At 41.9% G+C, this 25177-nt stretch overlaps 1 protein-coding gene across 3 annotated transcripts in view; it reads right to left on the bottom strand.

Annotated features, from left to right (window-relative positions):
- hdx (highly divergent homeobox) overlaps positions 1-25177 on the bottom strand; it is a 47753-nt gene that overhangs the window by 14861 nt on the left and 7715 nt on the right. For all 3 annotated transcript variants that reach the window (XM_052518168.1, XM_052518169.1, XM_052518171.1), the window contains exons 2-3: positions 21803-21949; positions 2517-3668 (exon numbers count right to left, since the gene is read on the bottom strand). In XM_052518168.1, coding sequence (XP_052374128.1) covers positions 2517-3668; positions 21803-21949 — 1299 coding nt within the window. The remainder of the gene's footprint in view (positions 1-2516; positions 3669-21802; positions 21950-25177) is intronic.

Genomic DNA, 25177 nt, shown 5'->3' with positions numbered 1-25177 from the left:
CCCTACTTGTATACTAGGAGAGGTCTGTAGTGTTGTAGTAACTGGGTAGTAGTAGTAGTAGTAGTAGTAACAGTAACCCCTACCTGTATACTAGGGGAGGTCTGTAGTTTTGTAGTAACTGGGTAGTAGTAGTAGTAGTAGTAGTAGTAGTAGTAGTAACAGTAAACCCTACCTGTATACTAGGAGAGGTCTGTAGTGTTGTAGTAACTGGGTAGTAGTAGTAGTAGTAGTAGTAGTAGTAACAGTAACCCCTACCTGTATACTAGGGGAGGTCTGTAGTTTTGTAGTAACTGGGTAGTAGTAGTAGTAGTAGTAGTAGTAGTAGTAGTAGTAGTAACAGTAACCCCTACCTGTATACTAGGAGAGGTCTGTAGTGTTGTAGTAACTGGGTAGTAGTAGTAGTAGTAGTAGTAGTAGTAACAGTAACCCCTACCTGTATACTAGGAGAGGTCTGTAGTGTTGTAGTAATTGGGTAGTAGTAGTAGTAGTAGTAGTAACAGTAACCCCTACCTGTATACTAGGAGAGGTCTGTAGTGTTGTAGTAACTGGGTAGTAGTAGTAGTAGTAGTAGTAGTAGTAGTAACAGTAACCCCTACCTGTATACTAGGAGAGGTCTGTAGTGTTGTAGTAACTGGGTAGTAGTAGTAGTAGTAGTAGTAGTAGTAGTAACAGTAACCCCTACCTGTATACTAGGAGAGGTCTGTAGTGTTGTAGTAACTGGGTAGTAGTAGTAGTAGTAGTAGTAGTAGTAACCCCTACCTGTATACTAGGAGAGGTCTGTAGTGTTGTAGTAACTGGGTAGTAGTAGTAGTAGTAGTAGTAGTAGTAGTAGTAGTAACAGTAAACCCTACCTGTATACTAGGAGAGGTCTGTAGTGTTGTAGTAACTGGGTAGTAGTAGTAGTAGTAGTAGTAACAGTAACCCCTACCTGTATACTAGGGGAGGTCTGTAGTTTTGTAGTAACTGGGTAGTAGTAGTAGTAGTAGTAGTAGTAGTAGTAGTAGTAGTAGTAACAGTAAACCCTACTTGTATACTAGGAGAGGTCTGTAGTGTTGTAGTAACTGGGTAGTAGTAGTAGTAGTAGTAGTAACAGTAACCCCTACCTGTATACTAGGAGAGGTCTGTAGTGTTGTAGTAACTGGTAGTAGTAGTAGTAGTAGTAGTAGTAGTAACAGTAAACCCTACCTGTATACTAGGAGAGGTCTGTAGTGTTGTAGTAACTGGGTAGTAGTATTAGTAGTAGTAGTAACAGTAACAGTAACCCCTACCTGTATACTAGGGAGGTCTGTAGTTTTGTAGTAACTGGGTAGTAGTAGTAGTAGTAGTAGTAGTAGTAGTAGTAACAGTAACCCCTACCTGTATACTAGGAGAGGTCTGTAGTGTTGTAGTAACTGGGTAGTAGTAGTAGTAGTAGTAGTAGTAGTAACAGTAACCCCTACCTGTATACTAGGAGAGGTCTGTAGTGTTGTAGTAACTGGGTAGTAGTAGTAGTAGTAACAGTAACCCCTACCTGTATACTAGGAGAGGTCTGTAGTGTTGTAGTAACTGGGTAGTAGTAGTAGTAGTAGTAGTAACAGTAACCCCTACCTGTATACTAGGAGAGGTCTGTAGTTTTGTAGTAACTGGGTAGTAGTAGTAGTAGTAGTAGTAGTAGTAGTAACCCCTACCTGTATACTAGGAGAGGTCTGTAGTGTTGTAGTAACTGGGTAGTAGTAGTAGTAGTAGTAGTAGTAACAGTAAACCCTACCTGTATACTAGGAGAGGTCTGTAGTGTTGTAGTAACTGGGTAGTAGTAGTAGTAGTAGTAGTAGTAGTAGTAACAGTAAACCCTACCTGTATACTAGGGGAGGTCTGTAGTGTTGTAGTAACTGGGTAGTAGTAGTAGTAGTAGTAACAGTAACCCCTACCTGTATACTAGGGGAGGTCTGTAGTGTTGTAGTAACTGGGTAGTAGTAGTAGTAGTAGTAGTAGTAGTAGTAGTAACAGTAACCCCTACCTGTATACTAGGGGAGGTCTGTAGTGTTGTAGTAACTGGGTAGTAGTAGTAGTAGTAGTAGTAGTAGTAGTAGTAGTAGTAGTAGTAGTAGTAGTAGTAGTAACAGTAACCCCTACCTGTATACTAGGGGAGGTCTGTAGTGTTGTAGTAACTGGGTAGTAGTAGTAGTAGTAGTAGTAGTAGTAGTAGTAGTAGTAGTAGTAGTAGTAGTAGTAACAGTAACCCCTACCTGTATACTAGGGGAGGTCTGTAGTGTTGTAGTAACTGGGTAGTAGTAGTAGTAGTAGTAGTAGTAGTAGTAGTAGTAGTAACAGTAACCCCTACCTGTATACTAGGGGAGGTCTGTAGTGTTGTAGTAACTGGGTAGTAGTAGTAGTAGTAGTAGTAGTAGTAGTAGTAGTAGTAGTAACAGTAACCCCTACCTGTATACTAGGGGAGGTCTGTAGTGTTGTAGTAACTGGGTAGTAGTAGTAGTAGTAGTAGTAGTAGTAGTAGTAGTAGTAGTAACAGTAACCCCTACCTGTATACTAGGGGAGGTCTGTAGTGTTGTAGTAACTGGGTAGCTGTCCCGAGAATATGGACCAGGCCTGGAGCTGCTGAGGACCAGGGAGGGGGATGTGAGGTCTCTACCCCCAGATCCCTCTCCCCTGCTGGGGCTGTCCCTCACCCCCTGGCCTCTCTGGAGGTCCCCGTGTGTCGTGGCAGCCATGTTGGATAACTCTTCCTCCCTCCGCCACTCATCCTCTTCATCGCCCGTCTCCATGGCGATTGAGAGGCAGCCAATAGCGTCCAAAGGGCGGGTAGACTGTCTGTGTCTCTCTTGCCTGCTGCTATCAGAAGGCTGTCCTTGTCCTAGTCCCTCCCCCTCCCCCCTCTCTGATATGCTGAAGACCTGATGAATGCGGGGGGAGTGGTCTGAAGGGGGAGGGTTGGAAGGATGGGGCCTTGGGGGGTGAGGTTGGGGAGTCTGGGGGTTGGAGTGAGGCGTGGGCTGGAGCTGGGAGGGACAGGGGCCGGACTGGAGAGAACCATACTGTCTAGCCCAGCTCCGAGGTACCCCCCTCCCTGACCCAGCACTTCCTACTGCCCACCCTGCCCAACCAGTGGTGAAACCACACCTCTTGGACAGATTGTGGATGGGGCGGCTGGGGGATGAGGAGAAGGAGGGGGAAGAGGAGAGGGAGAGGGGTTTACAGCGAGGAAGTGACATGGTACCCGATCTAGAGTGGAGCTGGAGGGGGGAGGAGACAGAACTATTCCTCCTGTGCTGTGATTGGTTGAGCAGAGTTTGATGGACATCTACAGGGAGCTCAAGGTCAGAGTGACAGGAGAGGGGCTTAACAGTGGGCTGGGAACGAGAAGTGGAGCCTAGAGAGTAAATCCCTGTCAGGATGACATCGTTGTTGTTGTTGACAGAGTTGAGACGAGAGGAGGAGGAAGAGGAGGAGGGAGAGGGGAAGGAGGAAGAGGATGGAGGGAGGTGGGAGGATCCTCTCTGGATATTCTGAGCTGCCGCCATCTCCCCTGTCAGCATTGCGCCCGCCACTAGAGCCCCGCCCGTTAGCATGTGGTTGGACAGAGCTCCCGTAGCCAGGCTGTGATTGGAGTGGGACATGCCTGTGTTCTGGTCCGCCCTGGAGGCCAGCTTCCGCCTCTTGTTGCCCACCCAGGTCTGGAGAGAGAGACATAGTTAACACCACTAATACCACCACCACCACCACCACCCAGGTCTGGAGAGAGAGAGAGACATAGTTAACACCACTACTACCACCACCACCACTAATACCACCACCACCACCCAGGTCTGGAGAGAGAGACACATAGTTAACACCACTACTACCACCACCACCACTAATACCACCACCACCACCACCACCACCACCAACCACCACCACCACCACCACTAATACCACCACCACCACCACCACCACCACCACCACCACTAATACCACCACCACCACCACCACCACTAATACCACCACCACCACCACCCCAAGTCTGGACCACCACCACACCATAGTTACCACACCACTACCACCACTACCACCACCACCACCACCACCACCCACTACCACCACCACCACCACCACCACCCTAATACCACCACCACCACCACCACCACCACCACCACCCAAGTCTGGAGAGAGAGAGACACATAGTTAACACTACTACTACCACCACCACTAATACCACCACCACCACCACCACCACTAATACCACCACCACCACCACCCAGGTCTGGAGAGACAGTTGAAGTTTACATACATTTGGAGTCATTGGAGTCATTAAAACTCGTTTTTCAACCACTCCACACATTTCTTGTTAACAAACTATAGTTTTGGCAAGTCGGTTAGGACATCTACTTTGTCCATGACAAGTAATTTTTCCAACAATTGTTTACAGACAGATTATTTCACTTCTAATTCACTGTATCACAATTCCAGTGGGTCAGACGTTTACATACACTAAGTTGACTGTCTAAACAGCTTGGAAAATTCCAGAAAATGATGTCAATGCCTTAGAAGCTTCTGATAGGCTAATTGACATAATTTGAGTCAATTGGAATTGTACCTGTGGCTATATTAAGGCCTACCTTCAAACTCAGTGCCTCTTTGCTTGACATCATGGGAAAATCAAAAGAAATCAGCCAAGACCTCCAAAAGTCTGGTTCATCCTTGAGAGCAATTTCCAAACACTTGAAGGTACCATGTTCATCTGTACAAACAATAGTACGCAAGTATAAACACCATGGGACCACGTAGCCGTCATACCGCTCAGGAAGGAGACGGGTTCTGTCTCCTAGAAATGAATGTACTTTGGTGTTAAAGGTGAAAATCAATCCCAGAACATCAGCAAAGGATCTTGTGAAGATGCTGGAGGAAACAGGTACAAAAGTATCTATTTCCACAGTAAAACGAGTCCTATATCGACATATCCTGAAAGGCCGCTCAGCAAGGAAGAGACCACTGCTCAAAAACCACCATAAAAAAGCCAGACTACGGTTTGCAACTGAACATGGGGACAAAGATTGTACTTTTTGGAGAAATGTCCTCTGGTCTGATGATACAAAAATAGAACTGTTTGGCCATAATGACCATCGTTATGTTTGGAGGAAAAAGGGGGAGGCTTACAAGCCGAGGAAAACACCATCAAAACCGTGAAGCATGGGGGTGGCAGCATCATGTTGTGGGGTGCTTTGCTGCAGGAGGGACTGGTGCACTTCACAAAATAGATGGCATCATGAGGGAGGAAAATTATGTTGATATATTGAAGCAACATCTCAATACATCAGTCAGGAAGTTAAAGCTTGGTCGCAAATGGGTCTTCCAAATGAACAATGACCCCAAGCATACATCCAAAGTTGTGGCAAAATGGCTTAAGGACAAGACAAGGTATTGGAGTGGCCATCACAAACTCCTGACCTCAATCCTATAGAAAGTTTGTTGGCAGAACTGAAAAAGCGTGTGTGAGCAAGGAGGCCTACAAACCTGACTCAGTTACACCAGCTCTGTCAGGAGGAATGGGCCAAAATTCACTCAACTTGTTGTGGGAAGCTTGTAGAAGGCTACCTGAAACGTTTGACCGAAGTTGAACAATTTAAAGGCAATGCTACCAAATGATAATTGAGTGTATGTAAACTTTCGACCCACTGGGAATGTGATGAAGGAAAAGCTGAAATAAAATCACTCACGCTACAGTCATGGCCAAATGTTTAGAGTTTAATGTTTATTTTCACAGTCTGCTGCCTCAGTTTGTATGATGGCAATTTGCATATACTCCAGGATGTAATGAAGAGTGATCAGATGAATTGCAAATTCATGCAAATTAACTGAATCCCCCAAAAAACATTTCCACTACATTTCAGCCCTGCCACAAAAGGACCAGCTGACATCATGTCAGTGATTCTCTCGTTAACACTGGTGTGAGTGTTGATGAGGACAAGGCTGGAGATTCTCTCTGTCATGCTGATTGAGTTCAAATAACAGACTGGAAGCTTCAAAGGAGGTTGGTGCTTGGAATCATTGTTCTTCCTCTGTCAACCATGATTGCCTGCAAGGAAACGAGCCTTCATCAGTGCTTTGCACAAAAAGGGCTTCACAGGCAATTATATTGCTGCCAGTAAGATTGAACCTAAATCAACAATTTATCGAATCATCAAGAACTTCAAGGACAGCGGTTAAATTGTTGTGAAGGCGGCTTCAGGGAGCCCAAGAAAGTCCAGCAAGCGCCAGGACCGTCTCCTAAAGTTGATTCAGCTGCGGGATCGGGGCATCACCAGTACAGAGCTTGCTCAGGAATGGCAGCAGGCAGGTGTGAGTGCATCTGCACGCACAGTGAGGCAAAGACTTTTGGAGGATGGCCTGGTGTCAAGAAGGGCAGCAAAGGAGCAACTCCAGGGAAAACATCAGGGACAGACTGATATTCTGCAGAAGGTACAGGGATTGGACTGCTGAGGACTGGGGTAAAGTCATTTTCTCTGAATCCCCTTTATGATCGTTTGGGGCATCCGGAAAAAAGCTTGTCCGGAGAAGACAAGGTGAGCGCTACCATCAGTCCTGTGTCATGCCAACAGTAAAGCATCCTGAGACCATTCATGTGTGGGGTTGCCTCTCAGCCAAGGGAGTGGGCTCACTCACAATGTTGCCTAAGAACACAGCCATGAATAAAGACTGGTACCAACACATCCTCCGAGAGCAACTTCTCCCAACCATCCAGGAACAGTCTTGTGACGAACAATGCCTTTTCCAGCATGATGGAGCACCTTGCCATAAGGCAAAAGTGATAACTAAGTGGCTCGGGGAACAAAACATCGATATGTTGGGTCCATGGCCAGGGAACTCCACAGACCTTAATCCCATTGAGAACTTGTGGTCAATCCTCAAGAGGCGGGTGGACAAACATAAACCCACAAATTCTGACAAACTCCAAGCATTGATTATGTAAGAATGGGCTGCCATCAGTCAGGATGTGGCCCAGAAGTTAATTGACAGCATGCCATCAGTCAGGATGTGGCCCAGAAGTTAATTGACAGCATGCCATCAGTCAGGATGTGGCCCAGAAGTTAATTGACAGCATGCCATCAGTCAGGATGTGGCCCAGAAGTTAATTGACAGCATGCCATCAGTCAGGATGTGGCCCAGAAGTTAATTGACAGCATGCCATCAGTCAGGATGTGGCCCACAAGTTAATTGACAGCATGCCATCAGTCAGGATGTGGCCCACAAGTTAATTGACAGCATGCCATCAGTCAGGATGTGGCCCACAAGTTAATTGACAGCATGCCATCAGTCAGGATGTGGCCCACAAGTTAATTGACAGCATGCCATCAGTCAGGATGTGGCCCACAAGTTAATTGACAGCATGCCATCAGTCAGGATGTGGCCCAGAAGTTAATTGACAGCATGCCATCAGTCAGGATGTGGCCCAGAAGTTAATTGACAGCATGCCATCAGTCAGGATGTGGCCCACAAGTTAATTGACAGCATGCCATCAGTCAGGATGTGGCCCAGAAGTTAATTGACAGCATGCCATCAGTCAGGATGTGGCCCACAAGTTAATTGACAGCATGCCATCAGTCAGGATGTGGCCCAGAAGTTAATTGACAGCATGCCATCAGTCAGGATGTGGCCCAGAAGTTAATTGACAGCATGCCATCAGTCAGGATGTGGCCCACAAGTTAATTGACAGCATGCCATCAGTCAGGATGTGGCCCAGAAGTTAATTGACAGCATGCCAGGGCGGATTGCAGAGGTCTTGAAAAAGAATGGTCAACACTGCAAATATTGACTCTTTGCATTAACTTCATGTAATTGTCAATAAAAGCCTTTGACACTTATGAAATGCTTGTAATTATACTTCAGCATTTATTTAATCCATTTTAGAGTCGTAACAAAATGTGGAAAAAGTAAAGAGGTCTGAATACTTTCCGAACCCACTGTACTTCCATTCATTTAAGTACGTTTTCCCTGTACTTCCTAAGTCAGTGGTTCCCGGGGTTTTCCTTCTGAACAGTCTTGTGAGTCTGGGGGGGGACCGAAAGCAAAACAACCCACTCGGAATGTGATGACAGAAAAAAATACTGAAATGAATCACTCTCTACTATTATTCTGACATTCTTAAAATAAAGTGGTGATCCTAACTGACCTAAGAAATACATTTTTACTAGGATGAAATGTCAGGAATTGTGAAAAACTGAGTTTAAATGTATTTGGCTAAGGTGTATGGAAACCTCAGACTTCAGACTGTATACTCTACTGTTCTAAAGTGTAGGGTCACTAAGAAATGTCCTTGTTTTTAAAATCAAAGCAAATATTTTTGTCCATTAAAATAACATCAAATTGATCAGAAATACAGTGTAGACATTGTTAATGTTGTAAATGACTATCGTAGCTGGAAACGATTGATTTTTAAATGGAACATCTACATAGTTGTACAGAGGCCCATTATCAGCAACCATCACTCCTGTGTTTCAATGGCACATTGTGTTAGCCAATCCAAATTGATCATTTTAAAAGGCTAATTGATCATTAGAAAACCCTTTTGCAATTATGTTAGCACAGCTGAAAACTGTTGTTCTGATTAAAGAAGGAATAAAACTGACCTTATGACTAGTTGAGTATCTGGAGCATCAGCATTTGTGGGTTCGATTACAGGCTTAAAATGGCCAGAAACAAAGAACTTTCTTCCAAAACTAATCAGTCTATTCTTGTTCTGAGAAATTAAGGCTATTCCATGCGAGAAATTGCCAAGAAACTGAATCTCATATACAACGCTTTGTACTACTCCCTTCACAGAAACTGTCTCTAACCAGAATAGAAAGAGGAGTGGGAGGCCCCGGTGCACAACTGAGCAAGAGGACGAGTACATTACAGTGTCTGGTTTGAGAAACAGACGCCTCACAAGTCCTCAACTGGAAGCTTCATTAAATAGTACCCGCAAAACCCCGTCTCAACGTCAACAGTGAAGAGGCGACTCCTGGATGCAGGCGTTTAAAAAATATATATATATATTTTTTTTAAATCGACAAGTTTAAACAGCGAAGCCATTGGTTGCTGATAATGGGCCTCTGTACGCCTATGTAGATATTCCATAAAAACTCAGCTGTTTTCAGCTACAATAGTAATTTACAACATTAACAAATGTCTACACTGTATTTCAGATCAATTTGATGTTATTTTAGCGGGCAAAAAATGTGCTTTTCTTTCAAAAACAAGGAAATTTCAAAGTGACCCCAAACATTTGAACGGTAATATATGTATGCATGCATGTATATAGTACCAGTCAAAAGCTTACACACCTACTCATTCCAGGGTTTTTCTTTATTTTGACATTGTAGAATCATAGTGAAGACATCAAAACTATGAAATAACACATGAATCATGTAGTAACCAAAGTGTTAAACAAATCTAAATATATTTTATATTTGAGATTCTTCAAAGTAGCCACCTCTCTGCCTTGACAGCTTTGCACACTCTTGGCATTCTCTCAACCAGGTTCATGAGGCAGTCACCTGGAACACATTTCAATGAACAGGTATGCCTTGTTAAAAGTTAATTTGTGGAATTTAATTTCTTCTTAATGCGTTTTAGCAAATCAGTTGTGTGTTTGAGCCAATCAGTTGTGTGTTTGAGCCAATCAGTTGTGTGTTTGAGCCAATCAGTTGTGTGTTTGAGCCAATCAGTTGTGTGTTTGAGCCAATCAGTTGTGTTGTGACAAGGTAGGGTTGGTATACAGAAGATATCCCTATTTGGTAAAAAAAAAACATATTATTATGGCAAGAACAGCTCAAATAAGCAAAGAGAAACATGATGGTAAGTCAATCCGGAAAATTTAAAGAACCTTGAAAGTGCAGTCGCAAAAACCATCAAGTGCTATGATGAAACTGGCTCTGATGAGGACCGCCACAGGAAAGGAAGACACAGAGTTATCTCTGCTGCTGAGGATAAGTTTATTAGAGTTAGCAGCCTCAGAAATTGCAGCCCAAATAAATGCTTCACAGAGTTGAAGTAACAGACACATCTCAACATGAACTGTTCAGAGGAGACTGCATGAATCAGGGCTTCATGGTTGAATTGCTGTAAAGAAACCACTACTAAAGGACACCAATAAGAAGAGACTTGCTACAATGAAACCACTACTAAAGGACACCAATAAGAAGAAGAGACTTGCTACAATGAAACCACTACTAAAGGACACCAATAAGAAGAAGAGACTTGCTACAATGAAACCACTACTAAAGGACACCAATAAGAAGAGACTTGCTACAATGAAACCACTACTAAAGGACACCAATAAGAAGAGACTTGCTACAATGAAACCACTACTAAAGGACACCAATAAGAAGAGACTTGCTACAATGAAACCACTACTAAAGGACACCAATAAGAAGAGACTTGCTACAATGAAACCACTACTAAAGGACACCAATAAGAAGAGACTTGCTACAATGAAACCACTACTAAAGGACACCAATAAGAAGAGACTTGCTACAATGAAACCACTACTAAAGGACACCAATAAGAAGAGACTTGCTACAATGAAACCACTACTAAAGGACACCAATAAGAAGAGACTTGCTACAATGAAACCACTACTAAAGGACACCAATAAGAAGAAGAGACTTGCTACAATGAAACCACTACTAAAGGACACCAATAAGAAGAAGAGACTTGCTACAATGAAACCACTACTAAAGGACACCAATAAGAAGAAGAGACTTGCTACAATGAAACCACTACTAAAGGACACCAATAAGAAGAAGAGACTTGCTACAATGAAACCACTACTAAAGGACACCAATAAGAAGAAGAGACTTGCTACAATGAAACCACTACTAAAGGACACCAATAAGAAGAAGAGACTTGCTACAATGAAACCACTACTAAAGGACACCAATAAGAAGAAGAGACTTGCTACAATGAAACCACTACTAAAGGACACCAATAAGAAGAAGAGACTTGCTACAATGAAACCACTACTAAAGGACACCAATAAGAAGAGACTTGCTACAATGAAACCACTACTAAAGGACACCAATAAGAAGAGACTTGCTACAATGAAACCACTACTAAAGGACACCAATAAGAAGAGACTTGCTACAATGAAACCACTACTAAAGGACCGCAATAAGAAGAGACTTGCTACAATGAAACCACTACTAAAGGACCGCAATAAGAAGAGACTTGCTACAATGAAACCACTACTAAAGGACCGCAATAAGAAGAGACTTGCTACAATGAAACCACTACTAAAGGACACCAATAAGAAGAGACTTGCTACAATGAAACCACTACTAAAGGACACCAATAAGAAGAGACTTGCTACAATGAAACCACTACTAAAGGACACCAATAAGAAGAGACTTGCTACAATGAAACCACTACTAAAGGACACCAATAAGAAGAGACTTGCTACAATGAAACCACTACTAAAGGACACCAATAAGAAGAGACTTGCTACAATGAAACCACTACTAAAGGACACCAATAATAAGAGACTTGCTACAATGAAACCACTACTAAAGGACCGCAATAAGAAGAGACTTGCTACAATGAAACCACTACTAAAGGACCGCAATAAGAAGAGACTTGCTACAATGAAACCACTACTAAAGGACCGCAATAAGAAGAGACTTGCTACAATGAAACCACTACTAAAGGACACCAATAAGAAGAGACTTGCTACAATGAAACCACTACTAAAGGACACCAATAAGAAGAGACTTGCTACAATGAAACCACTACTAAAGGACACCAATAAGAAGAGACTTGCTACAATGAAACCACTACTAAAGGACACCAATAAGAAGAAGAGACTTGCTACAATGAAACCACTACTAAAGGACACCAATAAGAAGAAGAGACTTGCTACAATGAAACCACTACTAAAGGACACCAATAAGAAGAGACTTGCTACAATGAAACCACTACTAAAGGACACCAATAAGAAGAAGAGACTTGCTACAATGAAACCACTACTAAAGGACACCAATAAGAAGAAGAGACTTGCTACAATGAAACCACTACTAAAGGACACCAATAAGAAGAAGAGACTTGCTACAATGAAACCACTACTAAAGGACACCAATAAGAAGAGACTTGCTACAATGAAACCACTACTAAAGGACACCAATAAGAAGAGACTTGCTACAATGAAACCACTACTAAAGGACACCAATAAGAAGAGACTTGCTACAATGAAACCACTACTAAAGGACACCAATAAGAAGAGACTTGCTACAATGAAACCACTACTAAAGGACACCAATAAGAAGAGACTTGCTACAATGAAACCACTACTAAAGGACACCAATAAGAAGAGACTTGCTACAATGAAACCACTACTAAAGGACACCAATAAGAAGAGACTTGCTACAATGAAACCACTACTAAAGGACACCAATAAGAAGAGACTTGCTACAATGAAACCACTACTAAAGGACACCAATAAGAAGAGACTTGCTACAATGAAACCACTACTAAAGGACACCAATAAGAAGAGACTTGCTACAATGAAACCACTACTAAAGGACACCAATAAGAAGAGACTTGCTACAATGAAACCACTACTAAAGGACACAAGAAGAAGAGACTTGCTACAATGAAACCACTACTAAAGGACCGCAATAAGAAGAGACTTGCTACAATGAAACCACTACTAAAGGACACCAATAAGAAGAGACTTGCTACAATGAAACCACTACTAAAGGACACCAATAAGAAGAGACTTGCTACAATGAAACCACTACTAAAGGACACCAATAAGAAGAGACTTGCTACAATGAAACCACTACTAAAGGACACCAATAAGAAGAGACTTGCTACAATGAAACCACTACTAAAGGACACCAATAAGAAGAGACTTGCTACAATGAAACCACTACTAAAGGACACCAATAAGAAGAGACTTGCTACAATGAAACCACTACTAAAGGACACCAATAAGAAGAGACTTGCTACAATGAAACCACTACTAAAGGACACCAATAAGAAGAGACTTGCTACAATGAAACCACTACTAAAGGACACCAATAAGAAGAGACTTGCTACAATGAAACCACTACTAAAGGACACCAATAAGAAGAGACTTGCTACAATGAAACCACTACTAAAGGACACCAATAAGAAGAGACTTGCTACAATGAAACCACTACTAAAGGACACCAATAAGAAGAGACTTGCTACAATGAAACCACTACTAAAGGACACCAATAAGAAGAGACTTGCTACAATGAAAAACCACTACTAAAGGACCGCAATAAGAAGAGACTTGCTACAATGAAACCACTACTAAAGGACCGCAATAAGAAGAGACTTGCTACAATGAAACCACTACTAAAGGACACCAATAAGAAGAGACTTGCTACAATGAAACCACTACTAAAGGACACCAATAAGAAGAGACTTGCTACAATGAAACCACTACTAAAGGACACCAATAAGAAGAGACTTGCTACAATGAAACCACTACTAAAGGACACAATAAGAAGAGACTTGCAATAAGAAGAGACTTGCTACAATGAAACCACTACTAAAGGACACCAATAAGAAGAGACTTGCTACAATGAAACCACTACTAAAGGACACCAATAAGAAGAGACTTGCTACAATGAAACCACTACTAAAGGACACCAATAAGAAGAGACTTGCTACAATGAAACCACTACTAAAGGACACCAATAAAAGAGACTTGCTACAATGAAACCACTACTAAAGGACACCAATAAGAAGAGACTTGCTACAATGAAACCACTACTAAAGGACACCAATAAGAAGAGACTTGCTACAATGAAACCACTACTAAAGGACCGCAATAAGAAGAGACTTGCTACAATGAAACCACTACTAAAGGACAATAAGAAGAGACTTGCTACAATGAAACCACTACTAAAGGACCCAATAAGAAGAGACTTGCTACAATGAAACCACTACTAAAGGACACCAATAAGAAGAGACTTGCTACAATGAAACCACTACTAAAGGACACTAAAAAGGACAATAAGAAGAGACTTGCTACAATGAAACCACTACTAAAGGACACCAATAAGAAGAGACTTGCTACAATGAAACCACTACTAAAGGACACCAATAAGAAGAGACTTGAAACCACTACTAAAGGACACCAATAAAAGAAACCAATGAAACCACTACTAAAGGACACCAATAAGAAGAAGAGACTTGCTACAATGAAACCACTACTAAAGGACACCAATAAGAAGAGACTTGCTACAATGAAACCACTACTAAAGGACACCAATAAGAAGAGACTTGCTACAATGAAACCACTACTAAAGGACACCAATAAGAAGAGACTTGCTACAATGAAACCACTACTAAAGGACACCAATAAGAAGAAGAGACTTGCTACAATGAAACCACTACTAAAGGACACCAATAAGAAGAGACTTGCTACAATGAAACCACTACTAAAGGACACCAATAAGAAGAGACTTGCTACAATGAAACCACTACTAAAGGACACCAATAAGAAGAGACTTGCTACAATGAAACCACTACTAAAGGACACCAATAAGAAGAGACTTGCTACAATGAAACCACTACTAAAGGACACCAATAAGAAGAGACTTGCTACAATGAAACCACTACTAAAGGACACCAATAAGAAGAGACTTGCTACAATGAAACCACTACTAAAGGACACCAATAAGAAGAGACTTGCTACAATGAAACCACTACTAAAGGACACCAATAAGAAGAACTTGCTACAAGACTTGCTACAATGAAAACCACTGAAACCTAAAGGACACCAATAAGAAGAGACTTGCTACAATGAAACCACTACTAAAGGACACCAATAAAAGGACTACAATGAAACCAATAAAGGAGAAGAGACTTGCTACAATGAAACCACTACTAAAGGACACCAATAAGAAGAAGAGACTTGCTACAATGAAACCACTACTAAAGGACACCAATAAGAAGAGACTTGCTACAATGAAACCACTACTAAAGGACACCAATAAGAAGAGACTTGCTACAATGAAACCACTACTAAAGGACACCAATAAGAAGAGACTTGCTACAATGAAACCACTACTAAAGGACACCAATAAGAAGAGACTTGCTACAATGAAACCACTACTAAAGGACACCAATAAGAAGAGACTTGCTACAATGAAACCACTACTAAAGGACACCAATAAGAAGAGACTTGCTACAATGAAACCACTACTAAAGGACACCAATAAGAAGAGACTTGCTACAATGAAACCACTACTAAAGGACACCAATAAGAAGAGACTTGCTACAATGAAACCACTACTAAAGGACACCAATAAGAAGAGACTTGCTACAATGAAACCACTACTAAAGGACACCAATAAGAAGAGACTTGCTACAATGAAACCACTACTAAAGGACCGCAATAAGAAGAGACTTGCTACAATGAAACCACTACTAAAGGACCGCAATAAGAAGAGACTTGCTACAATGAAACCACTACTAAAGGACACCAATAAGAAGAGACTTGCTACAATGAAACCACTACTAAAGGACACCAATAAGAAGAGACTTGCTACAATGAAACCACTACTAAAGGACCGCAATAAGAAGAGACTTGCTACAATGAAACCACTACTAAAGGACACCAATAAGAAGAGACTTGCTACAATGAAACCACTACTAAAGGACCGCAATAAGAAGAGACTTGCTACAATGAAACCACTACTAAAGGACCGCAATAAGAAGAGACTTGCTACAATGAAACCACTACTAAAGGACCGCAATAAGAAGAGACTTGCTACAATGAAACCACTACTAAAGGACACCAATAAGAAGAGACTTGCTACAATGAAACCACTACTAAAGGACACCAATAAGAAGAGACTTGCTACAATGAAACCACTACTAAAGGACACCAATAAGAAGAGACTTGCTACAATGAAACCACTACTAAAGGACACCAATAAGAAGAGACTTGCTACAATGAAACCACTACTAAAGGACACCAATAAGAAGAGACTTGCTACAATGAAACCACTACTAAAGGACACCAATAAGAAGAGACTTGCTACAATGAAACCACTACTAAAGGACACCAATAAGAAGAGACTTGCTACAATGAAACCACTACTAAAGGACACCAATAAGAAGAGACTTGCTACAATGAAACCACTACTAAAGGACCGCAATAAGAAGAGACTTGCTACAATGAAACCACTACTAAAGGACCGCAATAAGAAGAGACTTGCTACAATGAAACCACTACTAAAGGACACCAATAAGAAGAGACTTGCTACAATGAAACCACTACTAAAGGACACCAATAAGAAGAGACTTGCTACAATGAAACCACTACTAAAGGACCGCAATAAGAAGAGACTTGCTACAATGAAACCACTACTAAAGGACCGCAATAAGAAGAGACTTGCTACAATGAAACCACTACTAAAGGACACCAATAAGAAGAGACTTGCTACAATGAAACCACTACTAAAGGACACCAATAAGAAGAGACTTGCTACAATGAAACCACTACTAAAGGACACCAATAAGAAGAGACTTGCTACAATGAAACCACTACTAAAGGACACCAATAAGAAGAGACTTGCTACAATGAAACCACTACTAAAGGACACCAATAAGAAGAGATTTGCTACAATGAAACCACTACTAAAGGACACCAATAAGAAGAGACTTGCTACAATGAAACCACTACTAAAGGACACCAATAAGAAGAGACTTGCTACAATGAAACCACTACTAAAGGACACCAATAAGAAGAAGAGACTTGTTTAGTCCAAGAAACATGAGCAATGGACATTAGACTGGTGGAAATCTGTTCTGATGAGTCCAAATTTGATTTTTGTTTCCAACCGCTTTGTGAGATGCAGAGTAGGATGGAATGGATGATCTCAGCATGTGAGGTTCCCACCGTGAAGCATGGAGGAGGAGGTGTGGTGTCATTGTGAGATGCAGACTAGGTGAATGGATGATCTCAGCATGTGAGGTTCCCACCGTGAAGCATGGAGGAGGAGGTGTGGTGTCTTTGTGAGATGCAGACTAGGTGAATGGATGATCTCAGCATGTGCGGTTCCCACCGTGAAGCATGGAGGAGGTGTGATGGTGCTTTGCTGGTGACACTGTCGGTGATCTATTTAAAGTTCAAGGCACAGTTAACCAGCATGGCTACCACAGCATTCTGCAGCAATAGCCATCCCATCTGGTTTGCGCTTAGTGGGACGATAATTTGTTTTTCAACAGGACAATGACCCAAAACACACCTCCAGGCTGTGTAAGGGCTACCTGACCAAGAAGGAGAGTGATGGAGTGCTGCATCAGATGACCTGGCCTCCACATTCACCCAACCTCAACGCAATTGAAATGGTTTGGGATGAGTTGAAACACAGAGTGAAGGAAAAGCAGCTAACAAGTGCTCAGCGTATGTGGATACAGCATACTCCATCAATACGGTTGGAAAAGCATTCCTCATGAAGTTGGTTATCAAGGCAAAGAGTGGCTAATTTGAAGAATCTAAAATATATTGTTTTTGGTTACTACATGATTCCCGTATGTGTTATTTCATAGTTTGATTATTCTACAAAGTAGAAAATAGTAAAAAATAAAGAAAAACCCTTGGATGAGTAGGAGCGTCCAAACTTTTGACTGGTATTGTACACACAGCGCACTCGGAAAGTCTTCAGACCCTTTTCCCACATTTTGTTACGTTACAGCCTTACTCCAACATTCATACAAAAAAAGAATCATCTGTAATCTACGCCCCATAATGACAAAACAAAAACTGGTTCGAATTTTTATTATTATTATTATTATTTATATTTTAAGTGAGATATCACATTTACATAGGTATTCAAACTTTACTCAGTACTTTGATGAAGCACCTTTGGCAGCAATTAAAGACTTGAGTCTTCTTGGGTATGACGCTAAAAGCTTGGCACACCTGTATTTGGAGAGTTTCTCCCATTTTTCTCTGCAGATCCTCTCAAGCTCTGTCAGGTTGGATGGGGAGCGTCGCTGCACAGCTATTTTCAGATCTCTCCAGAGATGTTCGATCAGTTTCAAGTCCGGGCTATGGCTGGGCACCTCAAGGACATTCAAAAAGACTTGTCCGGAAGCCACTCCTGCGTTGTCTTGGCTGTGTGCTTAGGGTTGTTGTCCGGTTGGAAGGTGAACATTTGCCTCAGTCTGAGGTCCTGAGCAGATTTTCATCAAGGATCTCTCTGTACTTTTCGCCATTCACCTTTCCCTCGATCCTGACTAGTCTCCCAGTCCCTGCTGCTGTAGAAACATCCCCACAACATGATGCTGCCACCACCATGCTTCACCTTAGGGATGGTGCCAGGTTTCCTCCAGATGTGACACTTGGCATTCAGGCCAAAGACTTCAATCTTGGTTACATCAGAACAGAGAATCTTCTTTCTCATGGTTTGAGAGTCCTTTAGGTGCCTTTTGGCAAATTCCAAGAGGGCTGGCATTTGCCTTTTGCTAAAGAGTGGCTTCTGTCTGGCCACTCTACTATAAAGTCCTGATTGGTGGAGTGCTGAGATGGGAGAACCTTCCAGAAGCACAGCCATCTCCACTGAGGAACTCTGGAGCTCTGTGAGAGTGACCATCGGGTTCTTGGTCACCTCCCTGACCAAGGGCCTTCTTCCTCGATTGCTCAGTTTGGCCGGGCGACCAGCTCTAGAAAGAGCCTTGGTGTTTCCAAACTTCTTTCATTTAAGAATGATGGAGTCCACTGTGTTCTTGGGAATCTTCAATGCTGCAGAATTGTTTGTACCCTTTCCCAGATCTATGCCACGACATAATCCTGTCTCTGAGCTTTACGGACAATTCCGTCGACCTCAGGGCTTCGTTTTTGCTCTGACATGCACTGTTAACAGTGGGACCTTAGACAGGTGTATGCCTTTCCAAATCATGTCCAATCAATTGACTTTACCACAGGTGGACTCCAATCAAGTTGTACAAACAATGATAATTAATCAATGGAAACAGGATGTACCTGAGCTCTGTCAGACGGTGAAGCGTGATTCATCACTCTAGAGAACACATTTCCACTGCTCCAGAGTCCAATGGCGTTGAGCTTTACACCAATCCAGCCAACGCTTGACATTGGGCATGGTGATCTTAGGCTTGTGTGTGGCTGCTATGCCATGGAAACCCATTTCACGAAGCACCCGACTAACAATTATTGTGCTGACGTTGCTTCCAGAGGCAGTTTAGAACTCGGTAGTGAGTGTTGCAACAGAGGACAGACGATTTTTATGCGCTTTGCGCTTTAGCATTCTGCGGTCCAGTTCTGTGAGCTTGTGTGGTCTACCACTTCACGGCTGAGCCGTTGTTGCTCCTAGATGTTTCCACTTCACAATAACAGCACTTACAGTTGACAGGGCAGCTCTAACAAGGCATCAATTTTATGAACTGACTTGTTGAAAAGGTGGCATCCTATGACGGTGCCACGTTGAAAGTCACTGAGCTCCTCAGTATCAGCCAATCTACTGCCAATGTTTGTCTATGGAGATTGCATCACAGTGTGCTTGATTTTATACACCTGTCAGCAATGGGTGTGGCAGAAATAGAACCCACTAATTTGAAGGAGTGTCCACATACATATTTATATATAAATATAAAAGTATTATAATGTTAATTATAATCCTCACTACACTACATAAAGAGAGACACCACAACACTACATAAAGAGAGACTACACAACACTACATAAAGAGAGACAACACAACATAAAGAGAGACAACACAACACAACATAAAGAGAGACACCACAACACTACATAAAGAGAGACACCACAACACTACATAAAGAGAGACAACACAACACAACACTACATAAAGAGAGACTACACAACACTACATAAAGAGAGACACCACAACACTACATAAAGAGAGACACCACAACACTACATAAAGAGAGACAACACAACACTACATAAAGAGAGACTACACAACACAACATAAAGAGAGACAACACAACACAACATAAAGAGAGACACCACAACACTACATAAAGAGAGACAACACAACACTACATAAAGAGAGACTACACAACACAACATAAAGAGAGACAACACAACACAACATAAAGAGAGACAACACAACACAACATAAAGAGAGACACCACAACACTACATAAAGAGAGACACCACAACACTACATAAAGAGAGACAACACAACACTACATAAAGAGAGACAACACAACACTACATAAAGAGAGACACCACAACACTACATAAAGAGAGACTACACAACACTACATAAAGAGAGACAACACAACACAACACTACATAAAGAGAGACTACACAACACTACATAAAGAGAGACACCACAACACTACATAAAGAGAGACACCACAACACTACATAAAGAGAGACACCACAACAGTACATAAAGAGAGACACCACAACACTACATAAAGAGAGACAACACATCACTACATAAAGAGAGACACCACAACACTACATAAAGAGAGACAACACAACACTACATAAAGAGAGACAACACAACACTACATAAAGAGAGACAACACTACACTACATAAAGAGAGACAACACAACACTACATAAAGAGAGACAACACAACACTACATAAAGAGAGACAACACAACACTACATAAAGAGAGACAACACAACACTACATAAAGAGAGACAACACAACACTACATAAAGAGAGACAACACAACACTACATAAAGACCTAAGGCAACAACATAGCATGGCAGCAACACATGACAACACAGCATGGTAGCAACACATGACAACACAGCATGGTAGCAACACATGACAACACAGCATGGTAGCAACACATGACAACACAGCATGGTAGCAACACATGACAACACAGCATGGTAGCAACACATGACAACACAGCATGGTAGCAACACATGACAACACAGCATGGTAGCAACACATGACAACACAGCATGGTAGCAACACATGACAGAATGTGACTGGCAGAACGGGTGTTGTATGTGGAGGATGAGGGCTGCAGTAGATATCTCAGATAGGGGGGAGTGAACAGGTGTTGTATGTGGAGGATGAGGGCTGCAGTAGATATCTCAGATAGGGGGGGAGTGAACAGGTGGAGGATGAGGGCTGCAGTAGATATCTCAGATAGGGGGGGAGTGAGTCCTAAGAGGGTTTTATAAATAAGCATCAACCAGTGGGTCTTGCGACGGGTATACAGAGATGACCAGTTTACAGAGGAGTATAGAGTGCAGTGATGTGTCCTATAAGGAGCATTGGTGGCAAATCTGATGGCTGAATGGTAAAGAACATCTAGCCGCTCGACAGCATCCTGACCTGCCGATCTATAAATGACGTCTCCGTAATCTAGCATGGGTAGGATGGTCATCTGAATCAGGGTTAGTTTGGCAGCTGGGGTGAAAGAGGAGTGATTACGATACAGGAAGCCGACAAAATGAGCGGTGCGCCGTTAGTAGTGTTCTAGTAGATGAGAAGGCTTTCCCAAAAACCTTCTCATTTAAATGTTAACTTAAAAGTAGCCTATGCTTACCTGGCTTAATGAGGTCATGATTATTTTAAAATCAACTCTACCATCACATGCGCTACAAAAAAAACAAAACACTTAAACAGTCTCTTGCTAGGTGCACACAAAACAAATCTACATTTCTCAATTTTCCCAGACCCCAAAAGTTGTCTCCTGGTGTGGTTTAAGCACGGTTGTGGACTTACCCAATTGAGTTGTTTTTCAATTAAAGTGTGACTGAGAGCAAAAACTGAGGAAAACAGAAAACTGGAAAAATAAAAAAAAACAGAAAAAAACAAAAGCATTTGAGATTTATAGAGCCCCACATACCCGCACCACACTGAAGTCCAGCTTGGTCTCCTGAGAACACTGAAGGATCAGCTGGAAGCAGCTCTTGCTCTGATTGGTCATCCCGTTGTCATAGTAGCTATCCAGGACTCGCTGCTGCTCCAGTGTGAACACAGACCGCAGGTTCATCTGACAAAAACATGTAATTGGTCAATAAACTAGCCAATGAAAACAACATTGAGTTCACTAATCATATCACATTTTATTGGTCACATACACATGGTTAGCAGATGTTAATGCGAGTGTAGCGAAATGCTTGTGCTTCTAGTTCCGACCATGCAGTAATATCTAACAAGTAATTTAACAATTTCACAACAACTACCTTATGCACACAAACGTAAGGGACGAATAAGAATATGTACATAAAAATATATGAATGAGTGATGGCCGTATGGCAGTAGATGGTATAGAACAGTACATACAGTTGAAGTCAGAAGTTTACACACACACTTAGGTTGGAGTCATTAAAACTTGTTTTTCAACCACTCCACAAATTTCTTGTTAACAAACTATAGATGTGGCAAGTATGTTAGGACAGCAACTGTGTCCATGACAGGTAACTTTTCCAACAATTGTTTACAGACAGATTATTTCATTTATAATTCACTGTATCACAATTCCAGTGGGTCAGAAGTTTACATACACTAAGTTGGCTGTGCCTTTAAACAGCTTGGAAAATTCCAGAAAATTATGTCATGGCCTTAGAAGCTTCTGATAGGCTAATTGAGATCATTTGAGTAAATTGGAGGTGTACCTGTGGATTTACTTCAGGGCCCACCTTCAAACTAGGTGCCTTTTTGTTTGACATCATAGGAAAATCAAAAGAAATTAGCCAAGACCATTGAAAAATAATTGTAGACCTCCACAAGTCTGGTTCATCCTTGGCAGCAATTTCCAAATGCCTGAAGGTACCACGTTCATCTGTACACACAATAGTACACAAGTATAAACACCATGGGACCACGCAGCCGTCATACCGCTCAGGAAGGAGACGTGTTTTGTCTCCTAGAGATGAATGTACTTTGGTGCAAAAAGTTCAAATCAATCCCAGAACAACAGCGCAGGAACTTGTGAAGATGCTGGAGGAAAAGGGTACAAAAGTATCTTTATCCACAGTAAAACGAGTCCTATATCGACATAACCTGAAAGGCCGTTCAACAGGGAAGAAGCCACTGCTCCAAAACCGCCATAAAAAAGCAGTTTGTTTGGAGGAAGAATGGGGAGGCTTGCAAGCTGAAGAACACCATCCCAACCGTGAAGCATGGGGGTGGCAGCATCATGTTGTCGGGGTGCTCAGCTGCGGGAGGGACTGGTGCACTTCACAAAATAGATGGCATTATGAGGGAGGAAAATTATGTTGATATATTGAAGCAACATCTCAAGACATCAGTCAGGAAGTTAAAGCTTGGTCGCAAATGATTATTCCAAATGGACAATGACCCCAAGCATACTTCCAAAGTTGTGGCAAAATGGCTTAAAAGACAACAAAGTCAAGGTATTGGAGTGGCCATCACAAAGCCCTGACCTCAATCCTCTAGAAAGTTTGTGGGCAGAACTGAAAAAGTGTGTGTGAGCAAGGAGTCCCACAAACCTGACTCAGTTACACCAGCTCTGTCAGGCGGAATCGGCCAAAATTCACCCAACTTATTGTGGGAAGCTTGTGGAAGGCTACCCGAAACGTTTGACCCAAGTTAAACAATTTAAAGGCAATGCTACCAAATGATAATTGAGGGAATGTAAACTTCTGACCCACTGGAAATGTGCTGAAAAATAAAAGCTGAAATAAATAATTCTCTCTACTATTATTCTCACATTTCACATTCTTAAAATAAAGTGGTGATCCTAACGGACCTAAAACAGAGAGTTTTTACTAGGGTAAAATGTCAGAAATTGTGAAAAACTGAGTTTAGATGAGAAATGATGGTTATGTAAACATTATTAAAGTGGCGTTATATAACATAATATATGCCATTTAGCAGACGCTTTTATCCAAATCGACTTACAGTCATGTGTGCATACATTCTACGTATGGGTGGTCCCGGGAATCGAACCCACTACCCTGGCGTTACAAGCGCCATGCTCTACCAACTGAGCTACAGAAGGACCATGACTAACATGACTAATGACAGACATAGGCAAGATGCTGTAGATGGTATAGAACAGTATATACATATGAGATGAGTAATGTTTGTTATGTAAACAAGATGCTGTAGATGGTATAGAACAGTATATACATATGAGATGAGTGATGTTTGTTATGTAAACAAGATGCTGTAGATGGTATAGAACAGTATATACATATGAGATGAGTAATGTTTGTTATGTAAACAAGATGCTGTAGATGGTATAGAACAGTATATACATATGAGATGAGTAATGTTTGTTATGTAAACAAGATGCTGTAGATGGTATAGAACAGTATATACATATGAGATGAGTAATGTTTGTTATGTAAACTAGCTCTTCCCTCCAAATGTGCCTCATTTAACACAGTAAATTCATCAGGCTTAAGTAGTGTAACAAGGAGGTGAGGCCTCATTTAACACAGTAAATTCATCAGGCTTAAGCAGTGTAACCAGGAGGTGGGGCCTCATTTAACACAGTAAATTCATCAGGCTTAAGTAGTGTAACAAGGAGGTGAGGCCTCATTTAACACAGTAAATTCATCAGGCTTAAGCAGTGTAACCAGGAGGTGGGGCCTCATTTAACACAGTAAATTCATCAGGCTTAAGTAGTGTAACCAGGAGGTGAGGCCTCATTTAACACAGTAAATTCATCAGGCTTAAGTAGTGTAACCAGGAGGTGAGGCCTCATTTAACACAGCTTAAGCCATGTTTCAGTCAGGCCAATCACATCAACATTATGATCAGTGATTAGTTCATTGACTATAATTGCCTTTGAAGTAAGGGATCTAACATTAAGTAGCCCTATTTTGAGATGTGAGGTATCATGATCTCTTTCAGTAATGACAGGAATGGAGGTCTTTATCCTAGTAAGATTGGTAAGGCGAACACCGCCATGTTTAGTTTTGCCCAACCTTGGTCGAGGCACAGACACGGTCTCAATGGTGATAGCTGAGCTGACTACACTGACTGTGCTAGTGGCAGACTCCACTATGCTGGCAGGCTGGCTAACAGCCTGCTGCCTGGCCTGCACCCTATTTCATTGTGGAGCTAGAGGAGTTAGAGCCCTGTCTATGTTGGTAGATAAGATGAGAGCACCCCTCCAGCTAGGATGGAGTCCGTCACTCCTCAGCAGGCCAGGCTTGGTCCTGTTTGTGGGCGAGTCCCAGAAAGAGGGCCAATTATCTACAAATTCTATCTTTTGGGAGGGGCAGAAAACAGTTTTCAACCAGCG

Source organism: Oncorhynchus keta, chromosome 4 (assembly GCF_023373465.1).
Source record: "Oncorhynchus keta strain PuntledgeMale-10-30-2019 chromosome 4, Oket_V2, whole genome shotgun sequence".
In the NCBI taxonomy this organism is placed as follows: domain Eukaryota; kingdom Metazoa; phylum Chordata; class Actinopteri; order Salmoniformes; family Salmonidae; genus Oncorhynchus; species Oncorhynchus keta.
The sequence above is the reverse complement of the archived record's forward strand: the minus strand, read 5'-3'. Positions and strand labels throughout refer to the sequence as shown.